The 20522-nt window shown below is 46.1% G+C and overlaps 1 protein-coding gene across 2 annotated transcripts in view; it reads left to right on the forward strand.

Annotated features, from left to right (window-relative positions):
- Nucleotides 1-20522, forward strand: part of ZDHHC20 (zinc finger DHHC-type palmitoyltransferase 20) — a 124240-nt gene that overhangs the window by 56627 nt on the left and 47091 nt on the right. For both annotated transcript variants that reach the window (XM_068266954.1, XM_068266955.1), the window contains exons 2-3: nucleotides 14497-14523; nucleotides 17259-17353. In XM_068266954.1, coding sequence (XP_068123055.1) covers nucleotides 14497-14523; nucleotides 17259-17353 — 122 coding nt within the window. The remainder of the gene's footprint in view (nucleotides 1-14496; nucleotides 14524-17258; nucleotides 17354-20522) is intronic.

The following is a 20522-nucleotide window of genomic DNA, read 5'->3' on the forward strand; positions in this document are numbered from 1 at the left end:
CCTGGTTATTAATAGGTTTAGTACCGTACATACACGTTTATCTCATCATGTCACATGTCGCCTCAGGTACACTTTAAATCCGTTAACACTAACCTGTAAAAACAAAAAACTTGTAAACCACCATACAGTACATTTTGTGCATGAAGCCAACTTTGTATCTGTGAAATGTTGTAACTCGAGTCGTTTGTAGGTAGGGGAGCGTCAGCAATGGTTTTGTGTTACCTTTGCTGGGAGGCAGAAATAGTTAAGCGTTGTTAAGTAACAGCATCTTTGTTTCCACAGTGAGTGCAGAAATCTGCTGTTTGACCTAGTATGAACAGGAAGTGGTCATAAAAATCAATTATCTCTTTATTTCAGAGATGTGATAATAGCATATCCGTGTGCTGTATTGGAAATGCCTTCTCATTGCGGAATATGTACTTTTTTCAGCAGTGGGTGTACTTCTACTTAGGCATGCTTATAATGGAGTCCTGATCATGAGTGCCTGAGATCAGTAAGATGAAAGATTTTATGCTTACCCGGGGCTTCTTCCTGCTCCATGAGAACTGCTGCAACCCTCAGTTGGGCTGCAATTAGCACCGGTAACTGGCTCAGTTGCGGCAGTCGTGCTTTTCTGCACATGCGCAGAAGATCCTGACTGGCACAACCGAGCCAGGTTACCACGTCTGACTGCCAAACTGAGTCACCCAGGAGGATAGCGAGGGATGCAGCAGTGCTCATGGGGCAGGAAGAAGCCCCGGGTAAGTATAAAATCTTTCTTCTATCCTCTTGCTCCTGATATCCCATGATTTTATTTTATATTTAAACATAAATGTTTATTTTGTCATGCCTTGCGCTTTGATACCTATGGGAGAGTTATTGTATTGTATGTCGCATGTGGCCTCAGGTACACTTTAAAGAGAACCCGAGGTGTGTTTAAAGAATGTTCTCTGCATACAGAGGCTGGATCTGCCTATACAGCCCAGCCTCTGTTGCTATCCCAAACCCCACTAAGGTCCCACTGCACTCTGCAATCCCTCATAAATCACAGCCGTGCTGTGAGGCTTTGTTTACATCTGTAGTGTCAGTCTCAGATGCTCCTCCGCCTCCTGCATAGCTCCGGTCCCTGCCCCCGTCCCTTCCCTACAATCAGCAGGGAGGGAAGGGATGCAGGTGGGGACTGGGGTTCTGCAGGAGGCGGGGAGAGCAGCAGACTGACAATATAGAGATAAACACAGCCAGCTCTGACAAGCTGTTTGTCAGCAGCGTGGCTGTGATTTATGAGGGATTGCAGAGTGCAGGGGGACCTTAGGGAGGTTTGGGATAGCAACAGAGGCTGGGCTGTATAGGGAGATCCAGCCTCTGTATGCAGATAATATTCTTCAAACCCATCTCGGGTTCTCTTTAAAGTGTAAATTGCGCACCATTTTGGGTGTCACCTACCCTGATCTCTGCTCTGTCTCCCAGCCTGTATAGGTCCGAACGTCCACCTGCCCCCTCTTGGTTAACAGTCAGAGGCTCATTCAGATGCGGTTATGCCACATGTGAATACTGTAGGGTTCACAACCAAACCTGGGAGGTAGTATCTCTTTCACAGAACAAGTTCTTTCCATTAAAACAATATATTAATTGTGAGTCCTGCAATGTGGTGTATGTTATGACATGCATTCGATGTAATCTGCAATACGTTGGTTGTACTACACGTCCTTTACGGGGGACAAGTCTTCCTTCAGATTCCAAGGTGTGTAGAGAGTTGTACGAAACTGGAGGGGGGGGGGGGTGACTTACATAGGAGATTAATCAAAAGAGAAGCCTTTTGGATTTGGCAACTAGGTACATGCACGCCATTTGGTCTCAACACCCGTTGGGACCATGAATTTAGTTTAGGATACCAGATAATTCATAGTTTAATTCTAGGGTGCTAATTTGTTCATCTTTTTCTAGTATGGATGGCTCCAAATAGGGATAGGGTGTTGATACAAAAAAATAAAAAGCCAAAAGATGTCATGGGAACTGCAGTATTTTTGTCCGATTTGCACTCCAATACAAAGTATAGGATTGTTGTGCAGTGCTAAGGAGTCGGTACAGAAATCATCCAACTCTGACTCCTCAGTTTATGAAACCTCCGACTCCAGGTACCTGAAATTGCTCTGACTACTCCAACTTCACAGGCCTGCCGCCTTGCAGGGCTATGGAGTCGGTACAAAAATCACCTGATTCCTCCTTTTATGTAACCTCCGACTCCAGGTACCCAAAAATTGTTTTGATTTCACAGCCCTGTCATGAAATCGCTTTTCAATCAGAACTTAAAATTAAAAGAAAAAACACATTTCTATCGCCACCATAAAATTAAAAACACAACAGCTATGAGCCTCAAAAATCTTTAACAAAAGTGCACAGCAGTAGCAATTTCCAATGGGTCCCAGCAGTTTCACCCTGGGTGATTCTGCTGTGTTGCTGATCACACGCCCCCTGGTGACCGGACCGCACAATGCCTTGCAATCGGTTTCTGCACACAGACCATCCAATCTCGTGGATGCAATCGGTGCGCGTAAACCACTGGAATTCTGCTGCAGACAGACTAGGACAAACTATAAAAACACAAACTACTAGGCTGCCACCATCTTTTTTTAAATGGGTAAGAGAAGCCCACTCTGACTGATTCTAAAACCTGCAGATAAAAACGGTTAAAACACACTCGTTCATACTCATATTTTATCTGGCTATATGAACAGTAGTAGCGACTCTACGGAAAGCTAGGATACGTTCTGTGTGGCTGAATAGTAGGTGTAGCTGAGCAAATCAATTACTTCAGAGTCTTTTATTATTTGCGGATCGCAAATTGCTAGCGTCTTCCTATGGGAGCATTCACACTGCAACATTTGCGATCTTATAAGCAATGCATACAGCATTTTGGTAGCAGTAAAAATTGCAGTAAAATTGCTTCTATTTTTGTTGTGAAACAGCTCTTATTTCTGTTAGATTTTCTGTTAGATTATTTTAGGTAAAGTACTGGTAGAGACTGGTCATTATCTCTGGTGCTTTGTCTTCTGGTTATCTGCTGCTGTGTAGAACAATGCCTAATTGCTAGGCAGATAGATGGTTAGATAATTTCCAACATGTTGGAAATTATCTATCTGGCAGATAAATCTAAGGCCCAATCTACACGATACGATTCTTTGTACGATTCGATTAAGATTCTATTTACGATCTGATTAAAAAACAATTGCAAATCGAATCGAATCCCAATCGGACATGTCGGATTTAATCGGATCGTAAATTGAATAGTAATCGAATCGTACACGCACTACGGCTGCCAACAAAGGGTCCATCAGACCCTCCCGTTGGGCGGACATTCAGCCGACAGTAGCACGTGTGTAAGCGCTGTCGGCGGACTGATAAGGCTGTTTCTGAACGATCTGCTCAGCAGATCGTTCAGAAACAGCCTTATCTGTCTGCCTGACAGACTGTACACATGCACTACTGTCGCTGGAAAGCCCGCCCAGTGGGAGGGTCCGTCGGACCCGTCGTTGCCGGCGATAGTGCGTGTGTACGCACCTTAACAGATAATCTAACAGAAAATTGTATGGTGTAACCAGAAGACAATGCACCAGAGATAATGGCTAGACTCTACAGAAAATAATCTAATGCAGAAATTGTATGGTGTGTACTAGGCATAAGATCAATCCAAACTAATCACTGTTTTTCAAATTATGACTGAAAACCTACACAAACATGATGAGTTTAGTGGTTAGTGAGATGGATCATTGTTAGCAGAGAATTCTGGTGTGTGTGTGTGTGTGTGTGTGTGTGTGTGTGTGTGTGTGTGTGTGTGTGTGTGTGTGTGTGTGTGTGTGTGTGTGTGTGTGTGTGTTCTGGAGGAGGCAGAAGCCGTGTACTGTGTGTGTGTTCTGGAGGAGGCAGAAGCCGTGTGTGTGTACTGTGTGTGTGTGTTCTGGAGGAGGCAGAAGCCGTGTACTCTGTGTGTGTGTTGTGGAGGAGGCAGAAGCCATGTACTGTGTGTGTGTGTGTGTGTGTTGTGGAGGAGGCAGAAGCCATGTACTGTGTGTGTGTGTGTGTGTGTGTGTTGTGGAGGAGGCAGAAGCCATGTACTGTGTGTGTGTGTGTGTGTGTGTGTGTGTGTTGTGGAGGAGGCAGAAGCCATGTACTGTGTGTGTGTGTGTGTGTGTTGTGGAGGAGGCAGAAGCCATGTACTGTGTGTGTGTGTGTTGTGGAGGAGGCAGAAGCCATGTACTGTGTGTGTGTGTGTTGTGGAGGAGGCAGAAGCCATGTACTGTGTGTGTGTGTGTTCTGGAGGAGGCAGAAGCTGTGTACTGTGTGTGTTCTGGAGGAGGCAGAAGGTGTGTGTGTGTGTGTGTGTGTGTGTGTGTGTGTGTGTGTGTGTGTGTGTGTGTGTGTGTGTGTGTGTGTGTTCTGGAGGAGGCAGAAGCTGTGTGTGTGTGTGTGTTCTGGAGGAGGCAGAAGCTGTGTGTGTGTGTGTGTTCTGGAGGAGGCAGAAGCTGTGTGTGTGTGTGTGTGTGTTCTGGAGGAGGCAGAAGCTGTGTACTGTGTGTGTTCTGGAGGAGGCAGAAGGTGTGTGTGTGTGTGTGTGTGTGTGTGTTCTGGAGGAGGCAGAAGCTGTGTGTGTGTGTGTGTGTGTTCTGGAGGAAGCAGAAGCCGTTTACTGTGTGTGTGTGTTCTGGAGGAGGCAGAAGCCGTGTACTGTGTTTGTCTATTAGCAGAGGCATTGACGTGAGACGTGATGGGCTCAGGCGTGTGACAGGTGTCTCCAGCAGCAGCAGCACACTTGCACAACTCTCAGATCTGCTGAGACAGGAAGTCAGCCAGGTGCTGAGATGTGTGCTGTATACACACTAATCATCTGCCGAAGATTGAGGCTGTTATAATGCAGAGAACTAATGGCCAGGAGGGAGCACCTCTCCCACAGGGCTAATTCACACTATTATTATGTGACCATGCACATCACTTCCCAACATTTCACGCGGGATTATAGCATGCTTCCCCAGCATGCACTCTGCTGCCCAACATCGTAAAATGTTTGTTAGCATGAATGTCAGTACGGAATGATTCTCTGCTTGATTCATTATAGGGACCTGTATCGCAAAAAATTATAACATTTTAAATTATAAAATTTAAAATACACATACCCATAAATTACATTACTTCCAGAGCAAAATTCACTATGAATGTTTTACTGTGTTGCTGTCACTTACAGTAAGGGCCTGTTTCCACTACACGCAGAATGGATGCAGAAAAACTGACTCTAATGAATGCCTATGGGAAAATCTGCATCAGAAAAATCGTGTTTAGTGGAAACCGGCCCATAGGCATTCATTGGAGTCAGTTTTTCTGCATCCATTCCGCATCCAATCTGCTTGTAGTGGAAATAGGCCCTTAGCAGAAATCTGACAGGATTTGGACTAGTCCATTTCCTCATCGAGGATTATTAGTGTATCTCCTTTAGGCCTCATTCACACCTAAAAACGCAAAAGTTTTTTGTGTTCTTTTTTTCTTTTTACCCCCCTCCCGCCGCTCCACTGCACGCCGCGTTTCTGGTAAAAGCGCTTTTCCAGAGGGGTTTTGTAATTCACTCTCTGACGCTAGTCAGGAAGTGAACTCTTTGACCCGAAAAAGAATAAATACAATGCATTTATTCTTAAAAACGCTACACAAAGCGATTTTGTGAGCATTTGCATTTTTCCTATACCTTCCATTCAGGCAAAATTGCCCCCAAAAAGTCCAGGCACCGCTTTGCTGCATGCACAGCACATGAACCGCGCTGATATGAACCTTCTCATAGAGATTCATTGCACAAGCGTTTTGTGGGTGATTTTAAAAATCGCGTGCAAATGAAAAAAGGCCGAAAATGCCCCTAGTGCATGAACGAGCCCTTATCCTTTACAAAAACACTCTCTGAAAAGGAGTGGTACAAAGATAGCGGCTAGCCTACCCTCCTCATTGCACACAATTTTGGCAGTTGGACTGAGTAACTGGCATTCATTTAAAAATAAAGAAAACCCTGAGAAACCCCCCTATGAGAAGATGGGCTAGTCCAAAATCTGTCTGTAAGATTTCTACTACTTAGGCTTCGTTCACATCATTTAGTGCAGATGGATGTGCGATCGGAACGCCACGCGTCCTATCGCACGCCATCTGCGCTACTATGCACAGCGCTGCAGATCCCATTCATTACAATGAATGGGATCTGCGCTGCGATTCCCAAAAATGCGTTCAGCACGCGATAGCGCAATCGCGCTGCCACACAACGCATATGATTGGAATGGTAGAAGGCCTGTGTATGCCCTTCTACCGTTCTTGCGCGTCGCACACTATACGGGCTGCCAAAATGCGCACGGCAGCGTGTATAGTCTGAACGAGGCCTCACTGTTAAGCTGGCCACTAACTGTCCAATTTCTAGCGAAAAATCGTTCGAGCGATCAGAAATTCTGATCAGATTGGTTGTAAATAATCTCCATTGGTGGACACAATAGATTATGAACGAGTGAAAAAAATGTCGCCCGAATGAATTTTCGTCGAACGAAAATTTGGATTTTCTTGGTGGTCGTGATAGATAGGAAGCAATGATTGGTTAGTTGATGGTGTACTGAACGATTTTTCGTCCGATCAGAATTTCTGATCGCTCGAACGTTTTTTTGCTAGAAATTGGACCGTTAGTGGCCAGCTTAAGTGATAGCAACTTAGGAGAAAAGTAATTTATGGCTCATTTTACTCTGGGAGAAATGCATTTCTTATTTGTATGTGTTTTAAATTTTAAGATTTTCGTGATGGTTCCTCTTTAACCACTTCGCCCTATCTGGACGGATATATCCGTCCAGATGGGCACTGCTGCTGCAGCCGCGTGGTGCGCGCGATCGGCCGCGCGCCCGCGCGCGCTCCCGCTGCCTCCCGCTGCCCCCCCGATCAGTGAATGGGAATATAATTCCCATTCACCGATCTAAGTCTCCGGCAGAAATGCCGACGCTTTCTCATCAGAGAGCGCGGTATTTCTGCCCCCAGGAAACATCACCTTCTTCTTATAGTTCCTAGATGCGAGATCGTTCGCATCTAGGAATTTTTTGAATGTGGCCAAATAGTAAACTGCACCCACATACCTAAATTAAATAAAAAAATACATTATATTACATCTAAAATTAGCTATTTACCTCCCAAACTAAAATTACCCAAATACATTTTTGTATTTAAAAAAAAATAAAAAAAAATTACAATAAAAAAAAAACTACATAAATAGTTACCTAAGGGTCTGAACTTTTTAAATATACATGTCAAGAGAGTACCTTATTAATTTTTTTTTAAAATATAAGCTTATAAATAGTGATGGACGCAAATTGAAAAAATGCACCTTTATTTCTAAATAAAATATCGGCGCCATAAATTGTGATAGGGACGTAATTTAAATGGTGTAATAAGCGGGACAAATGGGCACATAAAATGCATGGGTTTTAATTACTGTAGCATGTATTAATTTTAAACTATAATGGCCAAATACTGAGGAATAATGATTTTTTTCCATTTCTATCTTAATCTTCCTGTTAAAATGCATTTACAGTAAAGTGGCTCTTAGCAAAATGTACTACCCAAAGAAAGCCTAATTAGTGGCGGAAAAAACAAGATATAGATCAATTAATTGTGATAAGTAACGATAAAGTTATTGGCGAATGAATGGGAGGTGAACATTGCTCGGATGCTTAAGATTTTCGACGCTGTAGGCTGAAGTGGTTAAATTGACAGGGCTTAAAAAAGGGCTGGTGCACACCAGAGCGGTTGTGATGCGTTTTTTACAACGCTTGCAGGGTGAAACCGCTTGGCTAATGAAAGTGAATGGGAGGGTGCACTTCAGAGCGGCTCGTTTTTTCCACAAACGCAAAAACTCGGGGGCTGCAGCATTTTTTTTTTTAGATTTGTGAGGCGTTTCTTGCTCAATGTTAAAGTATAGGAAAGTGGAAAAACGCTCTGAAAAATGCTAGATCAGAGCGGTTTTCCAGGTGTTTTTGTTACAGAAGCTGTTCAGTAACAGCTTTTACTGTAACAATATTTGTAATCTGCTACACAAAAATGCTCCAAAAAACGCTAGACATGTTTAGAAAACGTTTCTAAACATGCCTAGAATCGCTCTGAAATCGTTTTGCAGATCTGCTAGAGGTTTTTGGTGTGCTTTGGGCTAAAAAGAGTCTATTGGTAGCATTGCATAGAAAACTGTTGGTAGCATTGCACAGAAAACTGGGACACAATATTGTTGCTATGCAACACTGGGTAATGTGTGTTTGCATTGGAATAGAGCCCTCAAGGTACAGAGCACTGCATGCTGCCCTTATTTTTGAAGGATATTTTGTGGTTCATGTAATGGATACAAGTACTTCAAAATCTCTCTGAAAAGGCTTCAAAAGTATCCATTTCAAGTGCATAATGCTTACTTTGCAACAGAAAGAGCAATCTTTTTGTTGTAGCCAAATGTACCAAATGGTACTGAATGAGCATTAGAAAAAAGTAGTTTTTTTGTTTTCTTTTAAGCCAGCTCTTTGGCTTGTAGCTGAGCAGCATGCCTGCACTGAAACCTGTCACCTTAACGATTGCTGAATTGTTTAGCGTGACAGAAATCGAGCGTCTGTGTTTTGGCTTTAGAGTTATGAGTCACATAAATCTTGGCCTGTTGTTATAGCCCATGTTCAAAACCAGCTTTTTTTTTTTTTCCTACTACGTACAGTATATAATGAAACATTATTAAGTTGTGTACGAAAAAAGCTGTCTAAGGGCTGAAACCCACTAGGGCGATTTTGGCAGCATTTTCGGATCCCTGAAAATCGACAGGCGATTCACAAAAAAGCTTTGCAAATAAGTGTGTGGCTGAGAACCAACTAGTGCAATCATGATTGGGCGTAATTGCAATCGGAGGACGTGCAGCATTTTGAGTGTGTTTGTGTTCAATGCTTTTCAAAGCGATTTTGGGGGGCCACAACGATTCCGATTTCAATAAACTTTGTAAAATTCACCAGGTGTCCGGATTTTCTGCTTCCATCCATAGCCCCGCTACCTAAAGGAAGAAGTCACAGGCGCTTCCCTGATTGGTCATAGAGAAGCACTTGTGACCTTTTCCTGGTAAGTTTAATAAAGTTGTGTTTAAGAAAAAAAATCCCCAAATCTGTTCTAAGAGTCACGGAATCGCTCAGCAATGCAACGCTTCTAAAGCACTGCAGTGATTGGTAGTGAGTTCCAGGCCTAAGCAGGGGGGTTCTGATAAAATGAATGCAGTTGGCCCTAGGTCTACAGAGTGCCAATACCCTGTTTCCCCGAAATGAAGACCTTCCCCAAATGTAAGCCCTAGCAGGAATTTTGCGCATGCTTGAAATATAAGACCTATCTTGAAAGTAAGCCCTAGTGGCAGTAAGGGGAAAAATACGTCAACTTGTGTTATTATTGGAGCCGATGGTCTCATGGGTGGGACAAGGGCTCTGTCATTGAGCCAATGTGCAGTGATGGGCTCAATAATGGAGCTAAGGTACCACCTGCAAAACCATCGGCTTCAGTAGAAACACAAGTTGCTGTACTTCTTCCCCATAGGCTGAAGCTCAGGGAAAGTGGAGGATTCAGGGGGACATTGGAGGACAGTGCTGCATGGAGTTGGGGGTAAGCGGACAGTATAGGGGGTCAGGGTATAGAGGAGGACTCAGGGACAGAGGGAGAGACCAGGAGGACACTATAGGTACAAGGGGGACATGGGGCAGACAAGAGGTGGGTCCAGCAGAGGAAGAGGCGGCACAGTGGGGAAGGCAGGAAGACACCCAGCACAGGAACTTGTGTGTTAAGACATCCCCTGAAAATAAGCCCTAGCACATGTCTTGGAGCAAAAATTAATGACGCTGTCTTATTTTCAGGAAAACACCATAGCTTAAAGAGAAACTCCGACCAAGAATTGAACTTTATCCCAATCAGTAGCTGATACCCCCTTTTACATGAGAAATCTATTCCTTTTCACAAACAGACCATCAGGGGGCGCAGTATGGCTGATATTGTGGTGAAACCCCTCCCACAAGAAACAAGAAAAGTATGTACTTTGGGCAGTTTCCTGTCTGTGAACCTTGCTGCATTGTGAGAAATAGCTGTTTACAGCTGTTTCCAACTGCCAAAACCGCAAGCAGCAGCTACATCACCTGCCAGCAGTAAAAATGTCACCACGTGATAAATGTCAGAAGGTAAATCAGGGAGAGGAAAGATTTTACAATGGGCAAACACTGACTAAATCATTTATACATAATTATTGTAAAAATGAAGCACTTTTTTTATTAAATTATTTTCACTGGAGTTCCTCTTCAAGCTGTTACTTCTCTCTAATATTTTGTGAAGACCAGAAAAGTTTATTTTGCAATCTTTATTAGTCGGCTACAAAGTTCACACGCAACAGCCAGTCATTTGCATGGGAACTGGATTGGTGGCTGAGGCACCTTACTGGATGACAGTAGAGTCAGCAGATTTCTGTGAAATAGAAGTGTTATTACAGACTGGAGTAGGGAATATCCTGCTACTTGAGGCCTGTGATTTATAACTGTATTAAGGAAGTTGCGACGTGTGAAGAGCTTTCCTGCTGGTGTTGTGTAACTAGTGTACTGTTATGTGTGTTGAGCAATTCACTCTATTTCTGCTCCTGTGATAATCAAGGGAACTCACACAAGTGTTGTTGTGTAGTGGGCTAAGGGCCTGTTTCCATTTGTCTGAAAACAGTCTGTCCACACACCAATTCGGATGCATAATTGCAGCCTAGTGAAATCAATACGCGGCATCCAAAATCACGTGTAGGAATAAAAAAGTTCTCTGGTTGCCTGTTTCCGCATGCCTCGCATGGCTAGAGTCATTCGGATGTGAACTTGCATCACAGACAGTGGAAACGAGCCCTAAATGATGATTCTAACATTTGTGTAGCGTTTTCTCCTGTCAGACTCAAAGCGCTTGAGAGCTGCAGTTACTAAGGGCGCGCTCGGAGGGCCACGATACATTGTTGGGGAATCTTGCCCAAGAACGCCTTATGAAATAAGTACTGGTTTAGAGGCAAGCTTCTAACCCTGGTCCTATGTCAGAGGCACGGGGAAGACCAATCAAACCAGTGCAAGGACAAATGGAGCCAAACTACTGGAGAATAGGAATAATCAATGAGATGCAAATATTTCAGAGTTTCATGCAGATTTACTTAAATTTGTATGCAACTATATGCAGCTTGAAAGTAGACCAATCCGTTTAACCCCGTGTGGTAGGCGTGAACGATTTTTGGAAAAAATTGAATTGTGCGGTTTTTTCTGACATTGCGATTTCAATTGGACTCATGATTTCCTTCAAATCAAGCTTTGTTCCCTTCTAGGCCTGTTTGTTCCCCCTCTGTGCCTCTCTGTCCCACTGTCTTTTTTGTGCCTCCTCTGGGTCTCCTTTGTGTTTCTCTCTGTGCCCCCTCTGGGTCTCTCTGCCCCCCCCCCCCCCCCCCCCCCCACGCTGGGTCTTTGTGCCTCCTCTGTCTATCTCTGTGTCTCTCTCTGTGCCCCCTCTGTGTCTCCTTTGTGTCTCTCTCTGTGCCCCCTCTGTATCTCTGTCTCCCCTCTGGTTCTCTATGTCATGTTACACACAGGAACCTGTAAAGCCCTAGTTCAGAGACTGTAGAATTGCATTTCACAATGTCTTTGTTTGTAGTGTGACCTCAGGGGAGAACCTCTGTAGCGTGACTTTAGGGGGGAACCTCTGTAGCGTGGCTTCAGGGGGGAACCTCTGTAGCGTGACTTCAGGGGGGAACCTCTGTAGCGTGACTTCAGGGGGGAACCTCTGTAGCGTGACTTCAGGGGGGAACCTCTGTAGCGTGACTTCAGGGGGGACCCTCTGTAGCGTGACCTCAGGGGGGACCCTCTGTAGCGTGACCTCAGGGGGGAACCTCTGTAGCGTGACCTCAGGGGGGACCTCTGTAGCGTGACCTCAGGGGGGAACCTCTGCAGCGTGACCTCAGGGGGGAACCTCTGCAGCGTGACCTCAGGGGGGAACCTCTGCAGCGTGACCTCAGGGGGGAACCTCTGCAGCGTGACCTCAGGGGGGAACCTCTGCAGCGTGACCTCAGGGGGGAACCTCTGCAGCGTGACCTCAGGGGGGAACCTCTGCAGCGTGACCTCAGGGGGGAACCTCTGCAGCGTGACCTCAGGGGGGAACCTCTGCAGCGTGACCTCAGGGGGGAACCTCTGCAGCGTGACCTCAGGGGGGAACCTCTGCAGCGTGACCTCAGGGGGGAACCTCTGCAGCGTGACCTCAGGGGGGAACCTCTGCAGCGTGACCTCAGGGGGGAACCTCTGCAGCGTGACCTCAGGGGGGAACCTCTGCAGCGTGACCTCAGGGGGGAACCTCTGCAGCGTGACCTCAGGGGGGAACCTCTGCAGCGTGACCTCAGGGGGGAACCTCTGCAGCGTGACCTCAGGGGGGAACCTCTGCAGCGTGACCTCAGGGGGGAACCTCTGCAGCGTGACCTCAGGGGGGAATCCTCCGCAGCGTGACCTCAGGGGGGAACCTCTGCAGCGTGACCTCAGGGGAGAATCCTCCGTAGCGTGACCTCAGGGGGGAACCTTTGTAGCGCGACCTCGGGGGGAACCTCTGTAGCGCGACCTCGGGGGGAACCTCTGTAGCGCGACCTCGGGGGGAACCTCTGTAGCGCGACCTCGGGGGGAACCTCTAGCGCGACCTCGGGGGGAACCTCTGTAGCGCGACCTCGGGGGGAACCTCTGTAGCGCGACCTCGGGGGGAACCTCTGTAGCGCGACCTCGGGGGGAACCTCTGTAGCGCGACCTCGGGGGGAACCTCTGTAGCGCGACCTCGGGGGGAACCTCTGTAGCGCGACCTCGGGGGGAACCTCTGTAGCGCGACCTCGGGGGGAACCTCTGTAGCGCGACCTCGGGGGGAACCTCTGTAGCGCGACCTCGGGGGGAACCTCTGTAGCGCGACCTCGGGGGGAACCTCTGTAGCGCGACCTCGGGGGGAACCTCTGTAGCGCGACCTCGGGGGGAACCTCTGTAGCGCGACCTCGGGGGGAACCTCTGTAGCGCGACCTCGGGGGGAACCTCTGTAGCGCGACCTCGGGGGGAACCTCTGTAGCGCGACCTCGGGGGGAACCTCTGTAGCGCGACCTCGGGGGGAACCTCTGTAGCGCGACCTCGGGGGGAACCTCTGTAGCGCGACCTCGGGGGGGAACCTCTGTAGCGCGACCTCGGGGGGAACCTCTGTAGCGCGACCTCGGGGGGAACCTCTGTAGCGCGACCTCGGGGGGAACCTCTGTAGCGCGACCTCGGGGGGAACCTCTGTAGCGCGACCTCGGGGGGAACCTCTGTAGCGCGACCTCGGGGGGAACCTCTGTAGCGCGACCTCGGGGGGAACCTCTGTAGCGCGACCTCGGGGGGAACCTCTGTAGCGCGACCTCGGGGGGAACCTCTGTAGCGCGACCTCGGGGGGAACCTCTGTAGCGCGACCTCGGGGGGAACCTCTGTAGCGCGACCTCGGGGGGAACCTCTGTAGCGCGACCTCGGGGGGAACCTCTGTAGCGCGACCTCGGGGGGAACCTCTGTAGCGCGACCTCGGGGGGAACCTCTGTAGCGCGACCTCGGGGGGAACCTCTGTAGCGCGACCTCGGGGGGAACCTCTGTAGCGCGACCTCGGGGGGAACCTCTGTAGCGCGACCTCGGGGGGAACCTCTGTAGCGCGACCTCGGGGGGAACCTCTGCAGCGCGACCTCAGGGGGGGAACCTCTGCAGCGCGACCTCAGGGGGGGAACCTCTGCAGCGCGACCTCAGGGGGGGAACCTCTGCAGCGCGACCTCAGGGGGGGAACCTCTGTAGCGTGACCTCGGGGGGAACCTCTGTAGCGTGACCTCGGGGGGAACCTCTGTAGCGTGACCTCGGGGGGAACCTCTGTAGCGTGACCTCGGGGGGAACCTCTGTAGCGTGACCTCGGGGGGAACCTCTGTAGCGTGACCTCAGGGGGTGAACCTCTGCTGCGTGACCTCAGGGGGGAACCTCTGTAGCGTGACCTCGGGGAGGGGGGTGTGGTTGGGTTTGAACCACTGTGGTGTGACCCTGGGGGCGGGGAACCACTGTAGTGTGACCTCAGGAGGGGGGGTTGGGGACCTCTGCAGTGTGACTGCGGGGGGGGGGGGGGGGGTGTTATGTGACCTCTGCAGTGTGACCTGGGGGGTGGAGGAAACATCTGCAGTGTAAGCACCGGGGTAGGGGGGTTCGAGATATCTGCACTGTGGCTTTGGGGGAACCTCTGCAGAGTACTGGCCCTCAAGAGTATCTATAAACACTATTAAGAAATGTATAAATGCATATTGTAAAAATAAAATAAGCAATTTTATTCATTATATTATTTTCAGTACAGTTGCTCTTTGAGTTCACCTTGTGTAAGAAGTGACAGGGGCTCTTTAAGTCATATCATAAGTGATGAAATATTTTCTTTTCCTTTTTCTTTTAGTTACCATAAAGTCAGACACTGAAAAGGGTAAGTCAGTTTATTTTATTCCTCTAATTAGACTTTTATATGTCATTTTGAAACCTGAGCAAATAATATTTAATTAGATGCTGCCATTACTGGCAGATGATACCACAACAAGCTGTATATCTGACAGAAGTGGAGCTTCCATTGGGGAACAATTGGCCAGTAATTAGCACTTTGTTGGGGCATTTAGCAGAATGACGACAGCTGAAAGCAATAAGTTATGTTTTCTTAATGAAGCTGCATAAGTTGCTGCCATGGCGACCCCACCTCGCAAAAATCATTGCAAATTTATTGTTGAATGCCGTCATTTTTGCTTAAAAGGAACCTGAAAATTCTGCCATAATAAAATCACACCTTGCAAATGGAAATGGTAAGTAACAAGTCCCTACCTTGAAGCCAGCTAGGTGGTTCTGTGTGGGCAGGGCTTCTATAAGGCATCATATAGGCAATAAGAAGAAGCATCACACGTCTCGCCAAAGCCAAGTCAAAAACTTTGCTTAGTGACTGTCTGCTCTAAAGCCACCCTCCCTAAACCTCTTCCCCTCAGTTGTAACCACACCCCTACATCCCTTCATTCGTATCCACCCTTCTTCACTGGTCTCAAGAGGAGTGGGATTGTGTGGCTGCTTGGCCACGCCCACTCCTTTATTCTGACTGGCAGGGTGTAGTGAGTGTCATCTTGGCTATGCCTTCCTTCACAGAAGGCATTGCTACTCTGCCTGTGGGAGAAAGGGGCGTAACAGCAGCCAAGTATTTTTTTTTTTGGGAAGGGGGGGAGGGTTGTGGTGTTTTTTGTTTTTATTGCAGTGAGCATGCAACTGCAAGTTAGAATTTGGATTTGACTAATATTAAAGTTTAATGAAAATAAACCATCAGTAGCTCTATAAAATTAAAAAACATAAACAATATTGCACAATAATGCCTGATGGGCATCAATAGGCTGTTACAAACCATGCTTTTGCACCATGTGTACCTCCAAACAAATGATGGAGTTCCTCCCTATTATAGGGATCAAGAGGCGTGAGAGGTCACAGGGGAGTTTCTTCACTGACACTTGCAGCAACCGTCCTCGTGTTAACATGGGCTGGTCGTTGAGGTGCAAATAAGATTTGATTTGGAATTATGCAAGTTTTTGCATAAAACTGTACATATCCTGCATGAACTCAGAAATGTTTGCATCTCATTGATCATCCCTAGATGTGTGTATGTTTATTTTGACTTTTATTTTTCAGTTCAGGTTTGCTTTAAAGGGTACCTAAACTGAGAAGGATATGGATTTTTCCTTTTAAAATAATACCAGTTGCCTGACTCTCCTGCTGATCCTGTGTGTCTAATACTTTCAGCCACAGCCCCTGAATAAGCATGCAGATCAGGTGCTCTGGCTGAGGTCAGACTGGATTAGCTGTATGCTTGTTTCAGGTGTGCGATTCAGCCACTACTGCAGCCGAAGAGATCAGCAGGACTGCCAGGCAACTGGTATTTGTTTAAAAGGAAACATCCACATCCCTCTCATTTAAGGTTCTCTTTAACTACTAGCCGACCACATCACGCTGATGGGCATGGTCACCGCGGCAGCGCCAGGTCCGCCGATCGGCCTAAAGTCCTCGGGCCCTGTTTTGCAGGAGATCGCGTGCAGGCTGCACGCGCATCACCTGCTTGGTGAGTGGAGCCGAGCTCTGCCTTCAGTTTCCGAGCTTCGATCGCCGCTCGGGAGACTGTTAGACGGCGAAACCGCTGTCTATTTACCCGTACAGTGCTGCGATCTACAGCAGCGCTGTACAGGGAATAGCCGTGTGACACGTCTGTCCCCCTGTGTGCCACAGGAGCGATCCCCTGTGATAAGCTAGCCAGGGGAGGGAGACAGGGTAAGGGGAAAAAAACATATATTTATTAAAAAATACAATAAATATTTATTAAACAAACAAACAAACCTGGGGCGATCTGATCCCACCAGCAGAGAACTCTGTTATTGGGGAGAAAAGGGGGGAATCATTTGTGTGCTTTGTTGTGCGGCCCTGCAGCTTGGCCTTAAAGAGAACCCGAGGTGTGTTTAACGAATGTTATCTGCATACAGAGGCTGGATCTGCCTATACAGCCCAGCCTCTGTTGCTATCTCAAACCCCACTAAGGTCCCCCTGCACTCTGCAATCCCTCATAAATCACAGCCGTGTTGTGAGGCTGTGTTTACATCTGTAGTGTCAGTCTCAGCTGCTCCCCCGCCTCCTGCATAGCTTCGGTCCCTGCCCCCGTCCCTTCCCTCCAATCAGCAGGGAGGAAAGGGATGCAGGCGGGGACTGGAGTTCTGCAGGAGGCGGAGAGAGCAGCAGACTGACACTATAGAGATAAACACAGCCAGCTCTGACAAGCTGTTTGTCAGCAGCGTGGCTGTGATTCATGAGGGATTGCAGAGTGAAGGGGGACCTTAGGGGGGTTTGGGATAGCAACAGAGGCTGGGCTGTATAGGCAGATCCAGCCTCTGTATGCAGATAATATTCTTCAAACCCACTTCGGGTTCTCTTTGAAGCTGCAGTGGCCTATTTTACAAAAAAGGTCTGGTCTTTAGGGGGGTTTAACACTAAGATCCTCAAGTGGTTAACAAGGTTTAGTGCATACACCCCAGTAATGTTTTTTCAGTAATGGTGCATAAATGTATTGCATTGTATTATTTGGGTTTTCTTTAGACTGAAGAACACCTTTAAAATGGATTGTCTGACCTTATTATGTTTGCTTAACTCTAGCTATCTACCTGGTATTTTTTCACCTGTTTTTTGTCATGTTCGTGTGGTCCTATTGGAAGACAATATTTTCAAGACCAGCTAACCCAACCAAAGAGGTGAGTCTACAGAGCGGAAACCACACAACACACTCTCTGTGCTTTACTGCGGAGTGCTATCTATCTTGCTGCTGCACAGGAGCTGTGGGATTGGCCGCACATAATGGGAAAAGTGACCTGTTACTGTGGGGCACAGAGACCTGCAGTAACCAGACACTTCACCATTGAATCTGCTGACTATTATCTCACATAACCTTGTGTAGCAGCTTGTGCTTTCTTCCACTTGTATATTTTCCTTTCAGCTGACATCCACATCCACTGTTCAGTTCAGGTGGGGAGAAATCGGATGCCAGACTGTTTGTTCTGAAGTAAAAAAAATTTCTTCCCCTGTATAAACTGATATTATTGCCATGCATGTGTTATATAATTGAAAAACAACTGAAGTGAACCTTTGTCCAAAGCTGTGAGGTAAAGCAAACATGTCAAACTATAAATGTTATTCTTTTATACTCTGTTTTTCTTTACGGTTTATAGTTCTGAAATTGAAAAGATTCTGTAAGTAACAACGTTACTGAATTGTTATCAATATACAGGTGTGTGTGCTGTAGGTAGAACTTGTAGCTTTAAAGAGCACCTGTAAAGCATCTTTTAACTGTATATTGGTTTGTCACTTCGCCCTCCCAGTGATAATATAATTTTGCCTAGGCTATGGTGTCATGCAGCCATTCCCAGTGCACTCTGGGATATCAACTGATGTTCCTGGCACAATATACTGTATTCAAGGAGATATTCAGAATATATCTGGGTTCCCATGTGATTCACTTTCATGTGGATATTTATACAATTAATTGGATCAATATCCAATTGGGTATTCATAACCTTGGATCTTTTTGGATATTGATCCAATTAATTGTATAAATATCCACATAAAAGTGAATGACATTAAGTGTAAAAGGGCGTACCAGCCCTGCTGGCAATGGCGCATTGTGTTCTGCGAAGGGATTGTGATTTATATTATTTATATATTTATAAAGAATTGTATGTGTAGTACGGATAATTGATAAAACATTATTAGCAAAGAAAAGTCTCATATTTTTATTTTCAGTTATATAGCTTTTATTTTATAACATTATATCATTCTGTCATATTTGCACTTACAAACCACACCCTGTATTTTAAAGTATTAAACAGAGCAGAGCTAATTACCCTTTGAACCAGGGCTGTGGAGTCGGAGTCGTGGAGTCGGGCAATTTTGGGTGCCTGGAGTCGGAGTCGGGAAAAAATGAACCGACTCCGACTCCTAATGAATTTGTAACTGTAATTAAAATAGAAAATATGATAAAATGTTCTATTTCTCAGATAATGGTCATTAAAAATAATGTGTATATATACAGTATATATACAGTAATAGCTGTGCTTAGTCCACAAAAATGAATTAACCAATCAAAATTAGTTACTTGTGCTGCTTCAATAAAGCAGTCCCCGTATTTTTAAGGTCAGATATACATATCTGATTGTGACTGTATATATGATGTGTACACAGGAATCTCTTATATATACTAAATAACATCTATGCTGTAAGAATAAAGCCTGATGTGTAGCTGTGTCACTAATAGAGATGGTCAACGAGATGGAAATAATTCTGCATTGATGCTGAATTATGCAAATGTATGCACTCCCTTTGCTGATGAAATAAAATAATTTGATATGTTGTTAAAATTTGGTTTGGTGACTACAAATTAAAGGGTAACTGAGACGGATGAAAAGTAAAGTTTTATACATACCTGGGGCTTCCTCCAGCCCCCTTCAGGCTAATCAGTCCCTCGCTGTCCTCCACCACCCAGATCTTCTGCTATGAGTCCTGGTAATTCAGCCATTTAGCGTTGTCCGGCCGCATGCCGCTCCCACAGCCAGGAACATTCTGCACCTGCGCAATAGTGCTGCACAGGTGTAGTATGCTCCTGGCGGCGGAGTGTGTGCATGCGCACTACGCCTGACTGGCTCAAGTACCTGGACTCATAGCAGAAGATCCATGTGGTGGAGGAAGACAGCGAGGGACTGATTATCCTGAAGGCGGCTGGAGGAAGCCCCAGGTTTGTATAAAACTTTAATTTCATCTGTCTCAGGTTTACTTTGTTACACAGTAGTACTATACTCTAAATATGCACTCCCCAGAGCTGCAGGGAATCCACTGAGAATGCTGTGCACATTGAACACAGAGGTGTTGTCTGTTTACAATCTCCTCATTTCCCTGCAGAGTACCTGCACATCATTCTTACATGTACCCACACTTACATTGCCTAGGGCCTGATAGATGTTCTTTGTTCCGGTTTGTACCTTTTACAAGTACTCTTACCAAGGACTAGTTTTAGTCTAAAGGGAATAAATATAGTAGTCTACATATCCTTCTCACTTCAGTTGTCTTGTAAAATTCCTAAGCGTTGGCAGTTGAGACGAATTTCATGTTACATACTTTTAATCAACAAAATTGTAATATGCAAATTAGAGGAGTCGGAGTCGAGGAGTCGGAGTCGGTGGAATCCTAAACTGAGGAGTCGGAGTCGGTGGATTTTTGGACCGACTCCACAGCCCTGCTTTGAACTCCCCTGCAGTAAAAAAAATCTGAAGCTGCTTTCTTTTGATGTAGAAGTGCTTCAGAAAGTAGGACTGTCTCTGACCCAAGTTGGGTCGGAGAGTTCAGAAGGCTCTTTTGCATAGATAACATCTGAAGTTTCTCATGCTGGGAATACACCATGAGATTTTTTTGTCAGATAAATGGTTCAATAGATAATCTCTGGCATGCCTGATCTGATTTCTGTTCAGTTTCTCATGAAAGGGAATGGAAATCGATTAGAAACACGATTGGAAAATCAATCGCACAGTAAATCTGCAGAAAAATCTTGTGTATTCACAGCATTAACTCTTCCTGTTCTGAAAACAATATGAAACTCTGTTCTTTGCTACTAATGTTCTATTTCTTATGCTGGGAATACACAATGAGTTTCTTTGGCAGATAGATGGCTCGATAGATCATTTACAACAGGTTTGATCGTTTTTCGGATCGATTTTCTCATAGAAGTGAATGAAAACCAATTAAGAAACTGTCGGAAAATCGATCAGCCATTACATCTGCTGAAAAAAACGTATTGTGTATTCCCAGTATTAGCTGTACACATACAATTCATTATATCACTAGTAGACCTTAGCCCCTTTAAAAACAGGCTCTAGG

This window comes from Hyperolius riggenbachi, chromosome 2, assembly GCF_040937935.1.
Source record: "Hyperolius riggenbachi isolate aHypRig1 chromosome 2, aHypRig1.pri, whole genome shotgun sequence".
NCBI lineage: Eukaryota > Metazoa > Chordata > Amphibia > Anura > Hyperoliidae > Hyperolius > Hyperolius riggenbachi.